General features: G+C 41.4%; 2 protein-coding genes across 7 annotated transcripts in view; one reads left to right on the forward strand and one right to left on the reverse strand.

Moving 5' to 3' along the window:
* Positions 1-1,752: 1,752 nt before the first annotated feature.
* LOC137985034 (leukocyte tyrosine kinase receptor-like) lies at positions 1,753-12,252 on the forward strand. Its single transcript, XM_068832500.1, has 3 exons — positions 1,753-2,121; positions 8,791-8,911; positions 11,438-12,252. The coding sequence occupies exons 1-3, from the start codon at positions 1,774-1,776 to the stop codon at positions 12,250-12,252; spliced, it is 1,284 nt and encodes a 427-aa protein (XP_068688601.1). The 5' UTR covers positions 1,753-1,773.
* The window catches only part of LOC137984622 (F-box/WD repeat-containing protein 7-like), an 18,397-nt gene continuing 9,259 nt past the window's right edge, over positions 10,863-20,000 (reverse strand). The window contains exons 8-12 of one of the 6 annotated variants that reach the window (XM_068831863.1): positions 19,857-19,968; positions 17,790-17,914; positions 15,475-15,550; positions 15,002-15,117; positions 10,863-13,271 (exon numbers count right to left, since the gene is read on the reverse strand). In XM_068831863.1, coding sequence (XP_068687964.1) covers positions 13,143-13,271; positions 15,002-15,117; positions 15,475-15,550; positions 17,790-17,914; positions 19,857-19,968 — 558 coding nt within the window. In that variant the 3' untranslated portion in view covers positions 10,863-13,142. Of the gene's footprint in view, positions 13,272-13,350; positions 13,562-15,001; positions 15,118-15,463; positions 15,551-17,789; positions 17,915-19,856; positions 19,969-20,000 lie in introns of those variants that run through there. The other 5 variants (XM_068832157.1, XM_068832078.1, XR_011119162.1 and 2 more) reach the window with 5 other exon arrangements.

Genomic DNA, 20,000 nt, shown 5'->3' on the forward strand with positions numbered 1-20,000 from the left:
GAGTGATAATAGAGCTCAATTCCCGGAGACGTCACATGAAAACACTCTATAGCCGCGAAACGCTTTACGGAAAATGAGCCCAAAAAGTCCGGGCTCGAGAGAGCGGCAGAAGTAAAGTCCACGACATTCATAAATACTTTGATGAAATAAAGTGTTAGTGTAGTTTGCTCTGTATGCCCCACGTGTCACCATTGTATCGGTTTTCTGACGGTTTTGTATGCGGTTTTCGGTTTTGGTCGAATTTTTTTGCGGTTTTGGATGATTTGTTCTTCGGTTTTGCGGTTTCTAATACACCCCAATGTCCCCCTCCGAGAGATTTGAATTCGTTACGAGTGATTTGACTTTGCTGTGAGCATTTGGTTTTGATGTGACAGTTGTGGGCCACCGTACAAATGGACCCAGATCGATGCACTATTAAACATATGGGAGAATCGGCCCGAGGCTTTGCGAGCGTAGGCCATGTGAGAATATATTCCATCGCTGCAGGGAGGAGGGAGGGGCGAAATCTCCTAGTACCGGTCTAGAGACCTTAAACTTTGCTGGAACTGGCTGAATAAACAAGTTACTGCTGTTAAATATGGTAGAAACGCTCGCCGGAATGCTATGCATTCCCCTGGGTCACGCTGGAACTTTTGGCAGTGTACAGTGGCTTACTTTGGCTTTTATGCATGTATTCCCCTTGAGAGAATAGTAATATATTCTCTTCACTTTTATAAATTAAATTGAAATCATTCCAACTACAAAGAACACTTCTATGTACCTATCTTTAAATTTAAAAAAACCTCAGTGAATTAAGAATTTCTAGATTTCTTTTCCTCTAAGATATTCGGAAAACAATATGTCACATAACAAGCGTTTCACAATTCGCTGCTTTCTCTTTGTGCTGAGTACCCTGGGTGCCAGAGGTTCTATTTTTCTTTTGCGAGGAGCGAGCGGTTAGAACTGAGAGGCGAAATATACGAACCTCTTGTCACAGCGGTTAAGAATCTCACTTCCATGCAAATTCGGAGTAAGATATCTTGCCAAACCGGTTTTCTACAGTGATGTCAATGTTGTGCCCAATTCAAGTACTTTGGGAATAGAACGTTTGATTTTGACAGTTCCCATCGTGCAGCAACCAATCAAAAGTGACATGAAACCACAAACTAACAACCGTTGGTGGCTGCGGTTTAGTTTTCTCACGCGTGACTAGTTTCTTACTCGAAACACGATATTTCTAGTGTTCACAGTTTTCGGATTTTCTTTCAGCTCTACGATATGCGAATCAATCAAGGCATTCAAGGGACAAATAACGGCTACGATAGCATATTTTGGATAATGAATCCACGATCATGCAAATACGAACAAACTTTCGGCACAAGTTGAAATATCAAAGATTTGCGGCATCCAGTTGGCAGGACCTCAACAGGCTCCAATTATAAAATCTCCGGAAATCCAGAATTTGCTGTGGATTGCATTGTGCAAACCTCTAAATACTCGTTCGAATTCACAGCCTTCCACCGCCAGCTTTGTTTTCGTAGCACTCCTTGCGCTCAAAACCGGTTTTGTGGCCACTCGGGTGCACTATCGCCGTTCAACCAGTGAAATTGAGTGTTAGATTGTTTTTACTCGGAAAGAACTGGAACTGACTATGAAAACCAATCAGCGACCGTGTTCATAATCACACATCATGGAAGTGAGATACTTAACCGCCGTGACCTTCGCCTCTCCGCTTAACCGCTCGCCCCTCGCGAAAGAGAACTAGAACCTCTGGCACCCAGGGTAGGTGATGAGATGGCTCTAACCGGAATCTTCATTGCAATTTTTCTCGTCTTTGGACACTTCCAGCAAGTGTTCTGTTTGAATCGAGAAAAAAATACCAGATTCTTCAAAGGAACAGTACTAACTCAACGTCAACGTGCACTGCACAGGGATGTTTTGAAGAAAATTTGCACTTTAGGGCCAATTCAATGTGGACACGCATGCTTGAGTGAGAACAAATGTGTTTCCCAAACGTACTGTCAAGATCAGGACATAGGAAAAGGCGTTTGCTTTCTTCATACCAGTGTAATTCAAGAGGAAAAGCTGAATATTCTTGTGCGAAATGACAAGTGCACATATCAACAGTACGTCAATTTTCACGTGAGTAATTTTTGTTATTCATGCACCAGTGAGTCACATTGTGCAGGCAAGAAACTGATCTGAAATCAAAGTATGGATGACAGCAGATGCAAAGCGTCTTAAGTTATCTTGTAAAACAATATTACCCACGAAATAGAGAAGCGATCTTCCCACTTATCTGGATAATTTAAATTAAGCAATTGTCACTTATGAACACCTAAAAGTATATACGTTTATTTCATTCAATACTCAGGGGCACCCAACGAGAATATAGTTCAAAACCACTTAAACATGGCATTGTTAAACGTATTTTAGTATTTAAACGGTAGATGTAGGCATATTTTTATCCCCTAGAAATTTTTGATCTGTTCGGATTTCCTAGCTGAAAGTCTAGTGATCCGAAAATTATAGGGATCAAAACTTACCTTTTCGAAAATTTCAGCCAGGAAAAGGCTCCCGAAAATTCTAGATGGCCTTTTTAAGGGTAAATATCCGTTTAAAATGGGTAATTATACCATTTTGTAGATGTTCGAAAATCCTAGGAGAGGCAGGCAAGCAAGAAATTTTACAACAGATGTTCCGAAAATTCTATAGTTCTCAAATCGTCTTCCGAACAGATATTTTCCCGAAAATTGCCGTCGGGTGCCCCTGAATACTGAACCCTGTTTCAATTTGGGACGTTTCGATTAACTAGTATTAGGGACCTCACGCAAAGATGACGACGAAGCTAACGAGAACGTTGTCTAAAAATATTATTTCCCGTTATTGTTATAATTTCGCATGATTTCGTTAGGACCCCAAGTCGTTCGGAATGGAATGTGTTTATCAACTTTGCGGGAATAATATTGGCATGAACGGTGTGGTTGTTTGAGAAGAAAATGTAAAAATATTTCGTCAGGTTCTCACGTCCTCTACACAACCTTAAAATTAGTCAATTCACGTCGTTGTCAGGACGAGGGCGACAAAGAAATGTACCAAAATGTAAAATGCACGCGCAGGGCGTGCAGAGTCTTTATTTTGTTCACTAAGCCCATTGTTTCATTTGTGGCGCTTTCGTAGCCCCCGCGGTTGTCCTCCCTGTCGCACTTTGTAATAAAATTGTCACACTTTGTAATACCTGTCGCACTTTGTAATAACACTTGTCGTATTTTGTAATAAAAACGCTGTCGCACTTTGTAAAAACAAACCATCGCACTTTGTAATAAAGAAAGTTGTCGCACTTTGTAATAACATGATGATGGTAAATAGCTGAAAACGTTTGGTTTTTTAACATTTTAATTTTCAAAAATTACCTTGTAAATAGCATATTTGTAATAACACTTGTCGCACTTTGTAATAAACTTGAAATAGATGGTCGGAGGACAAGTAAACCCAGTAATAAGTGTCATCATCGACAACGACAACAATAATAATAAGTGTTCACATCAACTTCTGGCTTCAAGATCTTTCTGGGGAAGTACAACTCTTTATATGCGTACGACCTCGTTAAAGAGAAAGTGTCTACGCCTATGACAGGGAGAGTCGTTTAAAATATGGGAGTTAATTAATTGTTAGTAAAAATAATTAGTTTCCCCTATACCCCACCCAAAATAAACGACACTGGACCAATCAATGTACATGAAAACTGAGGGAGCTGGCCGCTGCACCCGATTAGGATGGCCGCTGCACGTCAGACCCTCTTTATTGGAAGACGGAAATTACACACAAAGCGAGAAACATACGAAAATGAATCTGCCGCCCGCCAGGAAAAACCCCTGAGGGGAAACCTGGTCCCTCCCGAAAGCAGGTCCAGACTCTATTACAATCTCGAGGGAGTGAGATTGCTAACTACAGGGTCACCCAACGAGAATATAGTTCAAAATCTCTTAAACATATTATTGTTAAACGTATAAGAGTTTTTAAACGGTAGATATAGGCATATTTCTATCCCCTAAAAATTTTTCATCTGTTCGGATTTCCTAGCTGAAAGTCTGGTGATCGAAAATTATAGGTATCAAAACTTACCTTTTCGAAAATTTCAGCCAGAAAAAAAGGCTTCCGAAAATTCTAGGTGACCTTTTAGGGTAAAAATCCGTTAATTATACCTTTTCCAGATGTTCGAAAATCCTAGGACACGCAGGCGAGCAAGAAATTTTACAACAATTGTTCCGAAAATTCTAGATCTCAAATCGTCTTCCGAACAGATATGTTCCGAAAATTGACGTTGGGTGCACCTGTAACTACTCGACAACATAAAATCGTGAACGAAAGACCAACGACAACGGAAGTAACGAAACCCGTTAGATAACGTACGTAATGAGACTAAAAAGGTAAAAAATTGACTGTGCGGGCGCAGCGCCAGACTAGAACGGAACTGTCAAAACCATGTTCTTCTAACTGTCGACGAACTAGCCTCGTTACCATGGTATCTGTCAATTGTCTAGTGAACCGTGAAAACAGTAATTTTCTGCTACCGGTAATCTGCGAACCGCGGAAAATAGCAAAAGGTGTCCTTCAGGCAAAACGTGATCGTATAAGCAAAATATTTTGTAAATTTTACTACTAGCACAGGCAACTAGAAAACCTACGATTTCGTTACCTGCGAGGTATTATTTGAGACATATACAGAGATATTGCTTGATTTGTATTTATTACCATGAATAAGCTATACTGTATTTCAAAAAACCAACTGAAAGTCACAAACTCAGAGCACAACCCGGTGCCTCAATCATTGTCATCATCATCATTATTGTCACTATTATTTTCGTACTAAAAAGTTCTTTAATGCATATCACGTCATTGTGCCACGATGATCACTTCTAATGAATGTTGTGGAAATTTCGAATACGCTGGAACCTACATGAAACGGCATCATTCATAATAATGAGAAACTGAAATGCGATATCACAAAGTATGGCCCAGGTAACATAACAAAACTTAAAGAAAATGCGAACACGAAAAGCAAATATTATTACAGTACAATGATACTAACAAAACATGTGAGTCTCAGACGTTTATGTTCAATTTCCATCTTCTATGTAGTTTAGTATCCTACTTAATTGTTTCGCCAATATATGTCCATGACGAGGAACCATCCAAGACCTATATAACGCAGGACGAGCCAAGCATTCGCCCACTTTTTTTTGAAATTATTCGCCTTAATTCAAGCACAACACCGCTTGAAGGTCCAAACATTTTTAGGAATTTTTTGACGCTGACTTTTCCCGCTACAACGAGACTAGAGAACGAAATACGAGGCAGAACCTTCAAAGCCAGCCTTTGGGTTATATCTTGAAAACGAGTATTAACGTTGCATAGTTGATTATAAACGTGGCATCTGTTGTTAGGCCACGAAAAGTTTGAATAAAAGACCTGATCAATGATTATGGTTCGAATTTCATTTGGGAGCCTATCCATGTGACAGGTCAAATCGTCGAAGTGATTGACCATCCCGACGCTGTCATCTCCAACAAAGCGGATCTCCACTGGTACAGGGGATTTCTCTGTAGACACTGCCGACGCCTCTTCTCTATGTTTCGCGGGCACCACCTCTGCCTCTTGGGAACTTAATGAATCACCATCTTTTTCTTGGTTACATTCGTAACTTTCTGCCAGGTGTGGCTATTCCTCCGAAACTGAAGTCCCACCTTCGACACCTCCGTGCTGCTCCGCATAGTGTCCCACAAGGAGGCAGCTGCACTCTCGCAAAAGGTATGCTCGCAGACGGAGAAATCAGTGTGGTGGCATTATGCCCCAGAGTTGAAACAACTAAAACGTCAATGTTATACAAGTCTGCTGCCGCTTGTAAAGTTATTTGGTCACCATAGTTACCATCCGTTGCCATTGACTGCAAGTACTGTGACCAAGGCACGCCTGCATATAGTTTTAAAGGAAAGCCTTCGGTGTCAGTTGGATTCTTCTCCAGGTATTCTACAATCTCCTCACGGACTTTTTCCGGCGATCGGTGTATACCCAGACGATTCAACCAAAAACACGGCGTTCCAAACTGACAGTTTCCGTCACCTGGCGGACGGTTATGCATCAGAGTTATACTCATGTGGGCAGTTAAAGGTATCATCAATGTTTTCCTAAGTTCTCGCAATTCCTGCTTTTTCTTGCTTGTGTTCCCTGTCTGGCGTTTGCGAATGCTCGCTAGGTTTTCCACCGAGATCCACTCTTCAATTTGTTCGTTAGAGTTCGGCGGCACAAATCTTACTTTATATATGTCATGATTCTTTTTACTCTTCTTAACAACGATGCCTTTCACCACAAATCTCTCCCCTTTTTGCGGTCTGTAACGGATCAAAACGTTGTCTTTGAGTTTAAAGTTTTCAGCGTTATGGAGCCGTTTGTGCCGTCTCACCATCCGATCGTTAAACTTTGCGCTATAAAGCTTAGCTCTGTCCCGTATTTTTTTGACATTTTTCCTATATGAAGCCAGTTCTCGTTTTCTTGGTGCGCTAGTAATTACATCATTACCATCCGAATCTCCACATTCCAGAGACGCCTTCAGTAATAGATTAGATTTCCGTCGGTAATAGATTTCAAAAGGAGTTTTCCAGCCAAGTTCTTCCTTGCATTCGTTGTTCAAAATCCGATTGTAGCCATCGAGATTTGCTGCCCAATTAAGTCCCTTCTTACCCAGATCTAGAGTTACCAAGTCGTACATAATCTTTTTTCTCAATTGTCTATGCGATCTCTCTACCTTTCCCTGAGACTGCGGGTGGTAAGGCCTCGACTTAATTAATTTTATCTTTAATGCCTTACAAAGAGGTCTAACTTTCCTTCAACTCCGATCCACGGTCGCTTTGCGGAAGGCGATCTGGTGGACCATGTTCTGCATAGGTCGCTTTGAGGGCTTGGGTAACATGATGACTTGCTTTCTTTTCCAGTGGGTGCAGCCAAGAATACCGGCTAAAAACATCCATTATGCTCAAAACATATCTGTACACTCGCCCGTCGTGTTCAACAGCATCTTTGCGTAAGTCCATGAGATCAACTTGATGTTGAGCTCGAACGGATTTTGCGGTAACTGGTCTTGGCGTAGCTTTATTGGTAAACTTGACGTTATGAATGCAATACTTTATTTTGCTGTTTGTCTCTCTCAGTATATTTCTTTCGCTCAGACCCACAAAACCAGCAGCAGCTCGATTTCGCAGCTTTTTGGATCCAACAGACTATGCGTCATCAAACGTTTTTGAGACAAGACGCGATATTGCTGACTTAATTGTTTACCACCTTTAGGGTTAGGGTTGCTTGAGGCCCAAGATGGAAGCGATCACGATTTCGCCAATAACGCACGACGGCATTCTTTTGTTCGCGTGTACGTTCTGCTACGGGCGCGTTAAATTTTCCTTCATCGGATTCAGCAATGTACAGCATGGACCAGTTTTCTCTACGTGGACGGGAACTTTTCCCACTCTTTTCATAATCAAAGTTTTCAGATTCATGGACAAACTTGATGCCTACTACAGACGCCATTTTCTCAAAGCAGAACAGCAAAGCGGTCATTAAGTCATTATAATTGACCAATCAGGTGTCTTTCCTAAAATAGCCTCGCAGCTTGACTACGAGCTAAAATTAGATTGAAAAAGATTATCATGGGAAGAGGCCCATGTATGGGGGATGTGTTCTCTTAGCCTCATAGTCTCTTATTTCAAGTTTATTACAAAGTGCGACAAGTGTTATTACAAAGTGCGACAGCTTTTTTTATTACAAAGTGGGATGGTCTGTTATTACCAAGTCCGACAGCTTTTTTATTACAAAGTGCGACAAGTGTTATTACAAAGTACGATAGGTAATACAAAGTGTGACAATTTTATTACAAAGTGCGACAGGTATTACAAAGTGCGACGATTATTACAAAGTGCGACAGTAGATTGTCCTATCGTAAGGTCCCTATTAATACCTAACGAAACATAGTCTTCGAGCTCCAAGATGCACGTAGAACGAACATCATTACCCTTGTACTGAGATGTTCAAATTTTCTTTTCAATTGAACGTACTTTGTACGCGATTTTATCCAGTGCCCAATGTTGTGTCGTGCCGCGTGTCGCAGGTCCGGTATAAGTTGTCCTGAATTCAAGATATTGGAAACCAAAATCCTGAATTCAGAAATGCAGAAATACAGAAATTATCCTAAACATCCATAAAAGCTGACCTTGGGCCTAATTAGGCCTAAACAAAAGTTCTTAGGCCTAAGGTTAGCTTTTATAAATATGAATACGAATATGAGTGTGTACTCGCAACACGCGACACGCGCCAGGTGGACTATCTCGAAACGTTCCCCAGGAAAGAAACAGACTGTTTCCGACTGGACTTGGGAGTCATCCAAGCTGTCGGCGTGATCTTGACAAAAATCTTCCTTTTGTTACGAAATTCCGAAAAGTGAAACAAAAGTTTTCATTTTCAAAATTTCCCGAAGATGCATACCATAGACATCTTTCAAAGTTCGTATCCTTGTCATTCGTAAGATTGCGCCAAACATCACTAATACAATGAGAGAGGTTCCCTTTGAAACCTGTGCTGTTAGCCTGCAGAGCAAGACGACCGTTCAGAATCTATGCTTTTAAAAGGGATTTTATAACACAGAGGACAATTAAACCCGCACTTAAAATGTTTCAAGCAATGTCTAGAAACATGAAAAACATATTCATGAGAATGGATTTTTTGGTCAATCTCTCAATATTTGTCTTTCCGGTTTTCGCACAGGAGGCGTCGTGTACTCAGAAATGCAATGGTAGAGGCAGGTGTCAATTTGATTATGTCAACAGACGTTACTCTTGCAACTGCGAGATTCCATACGGTGGAGAGTACTGCGAAAACACTCAAGGTATGGTAAATGCCTGACGATACAGCGAAAGCAAAAAATATAAACTTTATGATAGTAGTTGTACTTTATAACTGGCATTTTCTTTACTGGACGATTTAGAATTTTTACTACAATTGCCTGTAATCTCACAATCTGATTGGCTAATTTGCCGTTGTCGAATAAGAGTCTAGACAACGCTGCTCGCGTCAATTTCTCACGCAATGCAATAGGCAATCAGGAACGCTCATTTTGGAAAATAAACCAATCATATTGCGAGAAAGTTATTGACAACGCTTGCTCTTTCGTCGTGTCATGATTTTGGTCACGCTCTGAAATAAATATTGTCCTTTTCGCTGAATATTGAAAAGTGGTTCAGCGTTGTCTGTACTCTTATCGACAATGATATTCGTCGCCACAGTGGTCAAAATTCGTTGTGGACTCACTCTGACCAATGTGATGACAGATATCGTTGTCGATAAGAGTACAGACAACGCTGAACCACTTTCGATTTGTTAAAAGTGAAGAATATGACATTCCCCTTTACGTTTTACAAATGAATTGAACCCTGCGGAGAGGTTAGGAATTAATGATGTGAGCTGAGGGGCGGGGCGCTGTAAGGCCACCCCTTTTCCTCGGTCCGTTTACCATTCAATGTGTTTCCAATTGTGGGTTCGTCGGGCGGAGCAAAAAAAAAAAATTGGAAACGAAACAAAAACAATCGAAAGATAGAGGTGATCCTCGCACATATCTGGACAATTTGAGCAATTATATCTCCATAATTATAGACAGCTGAAAAGTTCAGGCGGCTCCGACGGCATTCGATCCCATTACCTCTGTGATGCCTGTGTATTGCTCTACCAACTGAGCTACGGAAGCCACACGGTTGGGAGCAGGTCAATTTGCTGGCCGCCTAGGTGTCTATAAAACGCAGTTTCTTAAATTATCCAGATAAGTGCGAGGATCACTTTTACCTTTCATCACTCTCAACCCGCATTTCAAATAATACACATTTTCTTCAAAACAAAAACAAACAAAAAACAGTTAAAAGCTGCATAAAAAGTCGAGTAGCTGGCGGAAGAAACGAGAAAAGTGTGTTAATATTTTCCCTCCCACGTTGACACAAAGGCTCTCATGTGGAAGCCGGAGTGTCACGTCTAGTCTGGGGTTGTAGGTTCAAACTGAAAACTGTTAGGGCAAAAATTTGGATTAAAAGTTTAATTTTTTTTCCCAAGTCACCACCTTCTTCATATGTTTTTTTTTTGGAAAACTCAAAGATATATGTAACACTCTTCCATTCGTATTTAAGCCGTATTCAAACTATACAACTCATACTTTGTTGCCTCCTGCTATTTTCCGAAAATCTATCCCGTGATACTTTTCCGGATAGCCACAGCTAGCCCAATGGATTCTACAATATATGTCGGTCCGACGGAGAAAGACGGAGTAAAAAAGGGGACGGCCTAAAAGCTTCAAAAAACTCTCTAACGGACATCATTTGGCCGTCCTTTTTTCAAACGAAAACTGGACAAACTAGGCAAACCGGATCTCAAGGCAAGCCCCCAAACCACTGGGCCGCACTGACTCTTTAATCACCACAAAGTTGCGGTACCATAGATGCCATTCAGAGTTTGTAGTTAGAGCTTGGCACATTAACGCCGCCGGCTCTGCCCCTGTGATGATGACAGCCTTTTACCTGACACCTATTTACACCTTGATACTGAAAAGGAAAAGACCCTCATTATTATCAATGAGATCGGCTTTTTTCCTTTCTTTTTGGAAAATTGGGGAGAAATTAAAATGACTCAAGTGATAGCTTTAATTTAAAATAAACTTCAATTTCGTCCACTCATATATGAAATGAATCATACGTTGAATGGCGGATATGAAATCAAGTAAAGTTATGATCCTTGCAGTTATGAACGCAACTTCACTTCATATATCATTTCGTTTATTGATTCATTCATCACGGAAACAATTGAATCCACAAATGACCAGCTCCCAACGTCAATGGCCTAATAGCTCAATTGGTTAGAGGGTCGCACTGGTATCGCGGGTTCAAACCCGCGATCCAAGTCTTGAATTTTTCAGGCGTCTCGACGCGATTGCTAAAATTGTGCTCATAACTGCGAGGATCAGACTTCTTCCATAATGGCGGCCAAATAGAATATTCTTCTGTTTTAATGCAAATGTAAAGGGGGTCGCCATTTATGAAAGTGGTCTATAGCTTCACTTGATTTCAAACCCGCAGTTCAATATATGATTCATGTCATATAATTTCTTTCAACCTTACATTACCTGCAATAGACGTAAACGTGACTTACAAAAATGACTTGTAGACGTGACAAATTTATAATCTTACATTACTTGTAATAGATACAACTTACAAGAGGGTAAAAAAGTATAAACATGATAAACATACCGGTAATTTATAAATAAGACTTTTTTGTAAGTTGTGTGATAAGAACCGGATAACAAAATGGTACGGCAGGGAAAAGACTTTAAGCGAATTTCTCCTTTAAATTTGTTGTTGTATCACTTTTCTTTCAGCTGTTTCTTTCTTTTTTAAAACTCTTGATGCGAAAGGAAATACAGGACCGACTTCAACGTCTGCCTACACAAAAACCACCCTAGAGGGTGCTGTGACTCTGGACAAAGGTATTCAGATCTGGACAGTTCCATTTACAGCTCCTTACGTTCTGACTGTAGCGGGGGCGTCCGGTGGAGAGTCACGTTTTGCCAGTGGGGGTAGGGGTGGTATTATCAGGGGAGTTATCCCACTGGTTAAGGGAACTAAATTACACATACTGATTGGACAAAAAGGAACGAGGGGTAAAAACAGCGCCGGAGGGGGCGGGGGCACGTTTGTAAGTGACTCCAATAATGTACTTTTTGCAGCAGCTGGAGGTGGAGGGGGAGGCGGAGGCGGTTATGGTACACCACAAGTTGGGGACAAAGGTCAAGTAAGCGAGAATGGGAGCGTCAATGGCGGCGTAAATGGTCTAGGCGGGAGAGTAAACGGTACCCAGAAAAATGACGCGGGGGGAGGGGGAGGATACAAAGGCAACGGAAAGTGTTGTTCATTTGTTACTGGAAGAAACACGTGCACCTCTCAAACGTGCAACAAGGCTGGCCTGTCGTATCTGAGTGGTGGACTCGGAGGAACTGGCGAAAGCGACGGTGGATTTGATGGAGGAGGGGCGGCATCTTCAAATTTTCCGGGAGGTGGGGGTGGGTATTCCGGCGGTGGTGTCCGTGCTTCCCAAGCCGGAGGGGGTGGCTCTTACTACACGAGTGGAATGAGACCAAGCACCAGTGAGAATCATGGTGATGGCTATATGTTTATAAAGGTCAAGACTGTCTGAATGGTTAATCATTTTGTACTCATTTAGGATTAAGTGAGCCTTGCTCTGTTTCAGCTTACGCGTATACGTCCCTTGACATTTAGTGGAAAACTGATTAGAAATGCCCGAAATAGAAAGACATCCCTTGTTATTGTGATTGTACGATAGCATAGGGTCAACTAGTCACTCAAAGAAACGTATTTTCTTCGCTACTCCCCGCGCCATATGAATTGATCTTTGTGAGTTTTCATGGGGCGTCAGGGAAAACGGAATGATTCAACTAATATGCAATAAAAGGTGTCGTTTCTTGGAAAAACGGAATAAAACTGATAGTTAATAATGAAACTTTCGCTCTCTTGATGTTTTGCGTTGACAAACTTTATCAGTATATTAACCTTGGTTGTGAGGAAAAGTCTTCAAGTTAAATTTCTTCTTTTTTCCCTTTCTCTTATGCGCCCCATTGCGCCCAAGACACCTTAAATCCAGCATGGCGCTCGGTGAAGTCTCGCGCAACAGTACGCTAGCTCGCGCCTCCTTAAACGACACGAGCATTGCAGGCTACGGTCTATTAAAAAGTCCTGACATGAGCCCATAATGGCGAATCCGTGCGCTGCAGGTTAAGGGCATCTGTGGTCTCAGAATGCCGGCATGTGGGGTGTACCACACACGATTACCGAATGTTCACCGGTACTTTGCACAACCAAAAGTGGGTGAACATCATGTCATGCGGCAGATTCATGACTGCTACTAATCATTCGTCGGTTCGTAATTTTTCATAAAAAAGTGAAGTCGCGGCATCAGGGTGCTAACCACTTGATTGTTCTCCTTTTATCCACTGGAACTCGAGCCACAGCTCACCTCGCGATGGACTGGCACATGTGTCATCAACTCAGTTGACGGGTGACATTAGCCTACCAGTAGTTGATGATTGTTAACGTTCCGGGCGTCTCCGGCGAAGCCGTTATTAACCTGGTTTCATCGGCCCACATCAGGTGCAGTAGACTTGGGTTACGATAAACAACACTTAAAAGCTTTCCCTCCTTTTCGACAAAAAAATAAAATTGGTGTAAACATACCTACACGCGCATATTTGGACCACTTAAGATACGTAATCGAAACGACCTAAAATACGATGGCATAAGGAACGTTTAATTCAAAGTAAATTCACGTCTACATCTTCAAAGAGCTATAGAGTGTTTTCACTCACGTGATCAGTAACCTCGTTTTTCCACCGAATCAAAAGAAAACATTTGCGTGATGAAAGAGCTCAATTCCCGGAGAATTAGTTGGGTACACCAACATGGCCGCCGTGACGTCACGTAAGAACACTCTATACCAATCACACCAAAACAAAATTAAAAATATGAAAAGAAGGAGATAAAGCAAACTAGTTATATAGGTATTGAAGATGTTTTTTTTCAAAGGTGACTCTGGGATAATACAATAAAAAAAAGACCTTTAAGTGCTCCTTTGCAGGAGTAAAGCCTACGGCCTTCCGATTACAAGTTCGTATGCTCTTTCATTGAACCGTGAAAGACTGTTGAGCTATTGTAGGCCAGGGAAAATGGCAAGTATCGATTGGCTAAGATTGTAGCCCGAGATTTTTTGCACCAGTGACAGTCTAGCAAAACAGCCGCAATCCCGAAATTACTCAATAGGTTACATTCGACTTATGAAAACTCACCTTGATAACAACGCTTAGAGAACACAAACGAAGCAACTTAGAGGGCTACGTGTACTTCGATAAAAAAGTCACTCCCCATCTTTCGTCATATTTTGAGAGTGCTTTTGCATATTACGAACGTTCTAAGTACTTTTTTTTTTAATTTAATGATCCGCCATTACTAACTTTAAAATCTTGCAGACCTACAAGCAATTGCAAAAAGGTTGAGACACTGAAGCGAAAATTCACCTCTTCTTCCTAAAACTCCTCTTCCTGTTCATAAGAAAGTCCGAACGCCCCCCCCCCCCCCCCTCCCACCTTTTTCAATGTTGATGCCCTTTAGTTTGAGTGCCAAGTGGAAATGGAAACAACTTTGCTTGGGAGGGAAGGGGGGTTGGGGATGCGCTGACTTGAATGACACGCATTGTACGGTTATCAACAGTGAGTGTCTCAACTCTTTTTACAATTACTTGTAGCTAGAGGAAAAAAATGACGTCAAACACTCAATTATCTACTTTCTCAAATCCCATAATACACATCTTCTACACCCCTAAAATTTGCATAGGCATTGTTTTCGATTTCTCTCGGGACATGTTCATGTCCAAAGAGAAATAGCAAACAATGCTTATGCAAAATTTTTGAGGGTAAAAAAAGATGTATTATGGGATTTGCGAAAGTAGAGAATCGCCAAAGAGTGCATTGCGGGTGTGTGATTTAGCACGCCGAAATGTATGCAGTTTCGGGCATTTAGACGATTAACCTCTTCTCTTGTACAGTTAACATGCTCCATTCCCAATCGAGTGATGACTCTTTGATGTAAATCTCTTCTCAATCCAGCTTCTCTGGGACATACAAGTGCGGCCAGTTTTGAATCCGAGAAATGGCGGACCGTAACTTTAACGTAAAGACCTCTGTATCGAAATAACCTCAAAAATTTACTAGCTGGGTGTTAACTAAACAAACTTTCAGGATTAAAAGAAAAAGAAAAAAAATACTAAATTTATTTCATCGTAATGCCACTTTAAAAAGCCCTTTGTCCGTGTCCTCTAAGCCTCAATATAAGCTGAATTTTTATGTAGCGAAAGCAGACTACAAAAAGGCACTAACCTTGACGTCCCAGATGGCGATACGCTTCCGGTCTCCCCCGGAAATGAGCCGGTTTCCCAACAGGCAAAGACAGCGAACTACTCCAATGTGCTCCTCAAGGGTGTGTAGCATAATACCTGGACACAAAATTATAACGCTAGTCACTCGATCAAATTCGAAGATTGCTTTCTGGAAATGCTTTGAAATAAATTCAGATAATTCATAAGATTTTAGAATCAGGGAACCGTACTTAATCGCCCCGGAGCGTATCATAACGACCCGATATGGCGCTTCTTTAATTAATCAGTGAGTGTGAGGACGTCCAGTTGGCGGAAAGAATTTTAACTATACTCTGTGACAGGCAGTCATTTTTCAATTCCAAGGCAATCTTGTAACGTTTTAGATAGAAAATGAACTTTGGAGACTCGATTTTCATCAGTTGTCGGTTGTCGTAATAAGTAACTAAAAAATATTTTTCAATACCTGATACATACCCTGATGACTCCATAAACGGACGGTGCTGTCAGATGAACCAGAGGCGATAATATCATCATTAAACTGCAGACAATACTGAAAAACGAATTGAACTAACTTTGAAATAAAACCAAAAGCTGTCATAATCTGAAGATTTATTTTGTCCACCAACAATTTCTTTCCCCCAAGACTGGAATAGATAGCCCGCATATGCATTGGGAGGGAATAGGGAGTTTAAGACTACGTTTACACTAGAGCAAAAGTTACCGGATTAGTGACGAATCCGGAACGTTTTAACGTTTTAGTGCCGGATTCGTTTTGGTGTTTACACACAAAACATGAATCCGGTACGAAAAGTTCCCAGATTAGTCACGAATGTAGAAAGTTATGAATCCGGAATTCAAAGAGGAAACTTTGTATCCGAATACTTTGAATGGGGAACTTTTCGTTGGTGTTAACAGGTTTTCTCACGAGTCCGGATAGTCTAAGCCCGCCCGCGATCCTTCGCGATTGCGTTTGCACCAAGCCGCCGAGTTACCGGCACATACGGCGTTCTTATACTTTTTCCTGAGATCTTTGATTTTGCTGGCGATTCTCTCACGTTTAAAGAGACTAGTGCTGTATGGGAATTCTTCCTGGCCTTTCCTCTCGTCAAAATGACATACAAATTCACTTATCGAACGACTCCAAGTAACAGTTCCACTTCACTGTTTTCTGATTCTGTTCGTACTTTCTTACACAGTTAATTGTGTTTCCCTCGAATGTCAATGATTCCCTCGGCTGCGCCTCGGGGAAACAAACATTGAGATTCTCGGAAAACAAAATTAACTATTTCCCTCGGGACCATTCATTAAGTGTTTATTGTGGACGGAGACGTTTTCGCCGATGTCATCGATCTTAATACCCTGCGAGCAGAGGCCCTTCGATCTTCCTAGATAAGTCGGGAAGAGGAAGGGACCTCTGCCAGCCGGCTCGACTTTCTTTGATTTGCCGCTCATCCAAAGAAATGGATGAGTCAGTCCAGTTTCAACTTGCCAAACCTGTTTTTTTTTATTCATGCGCATGATCAATCGCCACGCGTCATCAATATTTTTTAAATTTACAACAGCGTGACAATTTTTAAACTGTCTAAATTCCCATGAGAATTTTTCCGTATGTCGGTTACAGAAGCTAGTTTACCAGAATTGAGAAACCTATTAATTTTTTCAGTAAAAATTAAAATGGCAATTTAAAAACTTGAACTATCTTGAGGAAATGATTCCTTGCTTGTCGTGTGTTTGCCAGAGTTGTTCGAAAATATCCGTTACTGTTTGTTTTGGTTTTGTGGTTTTGCGGTTACTAGTCAGGCGTGACTGACTTCCGAATACGTTACATTTGAATTTTTAACGCATGCTCAACACGAAATGTCGAAACGGCTGGCAGAGGTCCCTTCCTCTTCCCGACTTATCTAGGAAGATCGAAGGGCCTCTGCTCGCAGGGTACGATCTTAAAGCCCCTCAAGTAGTCTAGGAGGACGCGCACATATTATCAAAATTGTTGTTCTTTGCGAAAAAGGCTGCGACAGGGAAGCGATTGCAACGTAGCGACTCAGTGAAACATAGAACTAACGCTTCGCAATATGACGCCGCGCAGCGCAGGCCAGGCGGAAAAAAAACGGGTACCACGTTGTCATAATCAGCTACTTTATATGACGTCGTCATTAGCCCCATGACAAACCGCTCTCAAAGAAAAGTGGGGGCACTCCTTACTTAGTCCAAACCAGATTTACTGGGGACAACAGAGCTGAATAACGCCCGCGCATGCGCGATTCTTTGGCGCAGAAACCTAGCAGAAACCCGATTTGGTGGTTTGTGTACGTGTTGATTTTGTGTTATATTTTTGAGAGTTTTGCTTGTCTGGTTTGTGACAAGAAATGGACTTTAGAACTCAATGATTTTTTTATATCGTTAAATTTACGTACAGGAATAATAAGAAGTAGCACATGGAATGTAACTTTGAGGGCTATTTTTTTTTAAGAAAACAATTTTTCCAAACGTTCTACAGGCCTTAATTTTTCGAGATACTTATTTTTTTCCCTCCAAATTTTAAGCAATTTTCTTTTTTTCTTTCGAAACAACCACCTCATTTTTTAGGTTTAAATACCAAAAAAAGGATTACCCGCGAATCGCAGCCATTTCAAACCGCGCGCGCCTAAGCCCACGTTCCCATTCGCTGAGCTGTGACGTAGCCTTTGCGTCACTCAGCTCTGTTGTTGAGGAGATTATCTCTCGAAATCTGAAATATAAGCCCCAAAAGGTTGTTCTGCTGGCGTCGCGTGGTTCACTCTTGTTCTCACCACTTCTCCCTTGTGTCCCGCAAAGGAGACTGTATTGTCTCCAGTGTAAGCATCCCAGATCTTGATCAACCCGTCACTTCCTCCGCTGATGATTTTCTTGTCATCAAAATTACAACAGTAAACAGCTATGGAAGATAAAATATAAAAAAAGGTGGAAGAATTTAACAAAAATAAACAGCCTCTACCTTGCGGTTCTCAAAAAATCAAGTCCAGAATTTTTTACAAATGAAATCAAGGAATATCTTGAAAACAACTACTTCTCGTGTCTTTAATGTTGTTTCTGTTATGTGCGTGTGAATGATCTATAATATGATGTAATATGTATTTGTACTGTAAAGTAAGGCATTTATAAAATATATAATTTAGCAAAGCGCCATCTTTTCTGATCGAATGTAAGCTGTGTAATCAATAAATAATGGTCTCCCAACTAGTTAAGCTTTCAAGTTATTTTGGGTGACCTACTACTGACTGCGTATTTAATTTAATATTATATCTTAATTGCAACTTCTGTAAATTGGGCAGTGCAAATAAATTGTTGTCCGTTTTCAAATTATGTATCGGGAGCTGACTGACTGGTGATACGGGCCCCAGTTGTCGGGTCAAGCTGTCCAACTTGGATAAGCGCCCAACTCGAAATTAGAATAAACAACATTTTTAGGATCTAATGAAATTTAAACCAGTTTAGCTCCATCCTCACTTCAAACCGCTGGCCGGTTGGCTCAGTTAGTTGAGCATCGAACTGCCGTGTTGGAGGTCAAGGGTTTGAGCCCACAGTCCAGACCAACACTTAAGGTCAGAAAAAAAAAAAAAAGAGGAGAAAGTAAAGCAAATAGTTAGAATTTCTAGTCCTCTCGGAAAACAACGATAAACAGCCCCTCTGTTCAAGTGCATCCTCGCAGTTATGGACGCAATTTTAGAAATTGCGTATAGGGGTTTGAACCCGTGACCTCGAGATGCCGGTGCGACACTCTAACCAACTGAGCTATGAAGCCGCTGACGTTGGGAGCTGATCATTTGTGGGTTCTAATGTTCTTCATAGCTCGGTTGGTTAGAGCGCCACACCGGCATCACGAGGTCACGGGTTCAAACCCCGTTGAAGTGCTGAATTTTTCGGGCTTCTCTACGCAATTGCTAAAATTGCAATGATAACTGCGAGGATCACAGCTTCACTTGATTTCATATCTGAAGTTCAATATACGATTCATGTCATATATCATTTCACTCGTTCACCGCTCTGTTCATAACCCTGTGAGACGTTAACAAAACCACGAGTTATTCACAAAGCGTAGGTATGGAGTTTTCCTGGTGTTGGGGTCTTCATATGCTGAGCATGCTTTTAGAACGGCCTGCAGTAACTGGCTTGTACCATGCAGTTGCGGTAACCCTGCTAAATATTCATATACGTTAAAGCTAACAACATAAAATAAAGTAAAAGCTAGTCGGCCAAGAGTAAGTTCCTTCTAGCCAGAGATGTCAGACAGAACGACGCAAACTAAAGAGAGTCGCTTCATTCTGGCTATTCGTAACACACAATAGAGCGAGTTTCAAGCGAGTGTCGTAAGACCAAAACCAAAGTAATAACTTTGGCCAATCAAAAAGGACGGAGACAATCCAGTAAACCAATCAAAGCTCCAAGTAATTACAGGTACCCCACAAAAAGCCCGGGTAAATGTACACGCGTATGCCTCGATTGGTTTTGGTTTCACTTCTTATTGGTTGAAAAATGGCGCGAGAACTTTGAACCAATCACTGAGTGAAGTAATGCAACACCAAAGCAATTCGCTAATTACTTTCGACACTCAATTGAAAACCGCTCTATCTTGTAAAACACAGGTTGCCCTTATTGCCCTTAGTAGCTTTTTTATTGTACAAAGAGCTCTGTGTGCGGCAACGGTTGATTGGCGAATGTCCCACTTGCGCTTTTCATCGTGGGTCTTCGTACTTACGTCGCCAGTTAGCCTTTCTTTGGAAGCAATGTTATTGGGACAAAAGTTCTTTCTTTCTCTCCATTCAAAGAGTCCACTTGCGAATGGAATGAACTTAACTTGCAGGTAAATGTTTCGGTACCTTCTGTGTGTCCTCTGAGTGTTAGCATGCATGTCCCTGAGCCGATGCTCCACATGCGAATCGTTTCATCCCATGACGTTGTAACCACCTTATCTCCATGGGCAACCAGCACCTGTCAAGAGAAGGCCAATCAGCGAGCAAAAA

Source organism: Montipora foliosa, chromosome 1 (genome assembly GCF_036669935.1).
Source record: "Montipora foliosa isolate CH-2021 chromosome 1, ASM3666993v2, whole genome shotgun sequence".
NCBI classification, from domain to species: Eukaryota; Metazoa; Cnidaria; class Anthozoa; order Scleractinia; family Acroporidae; genus Montipora; species Montipora foliosa.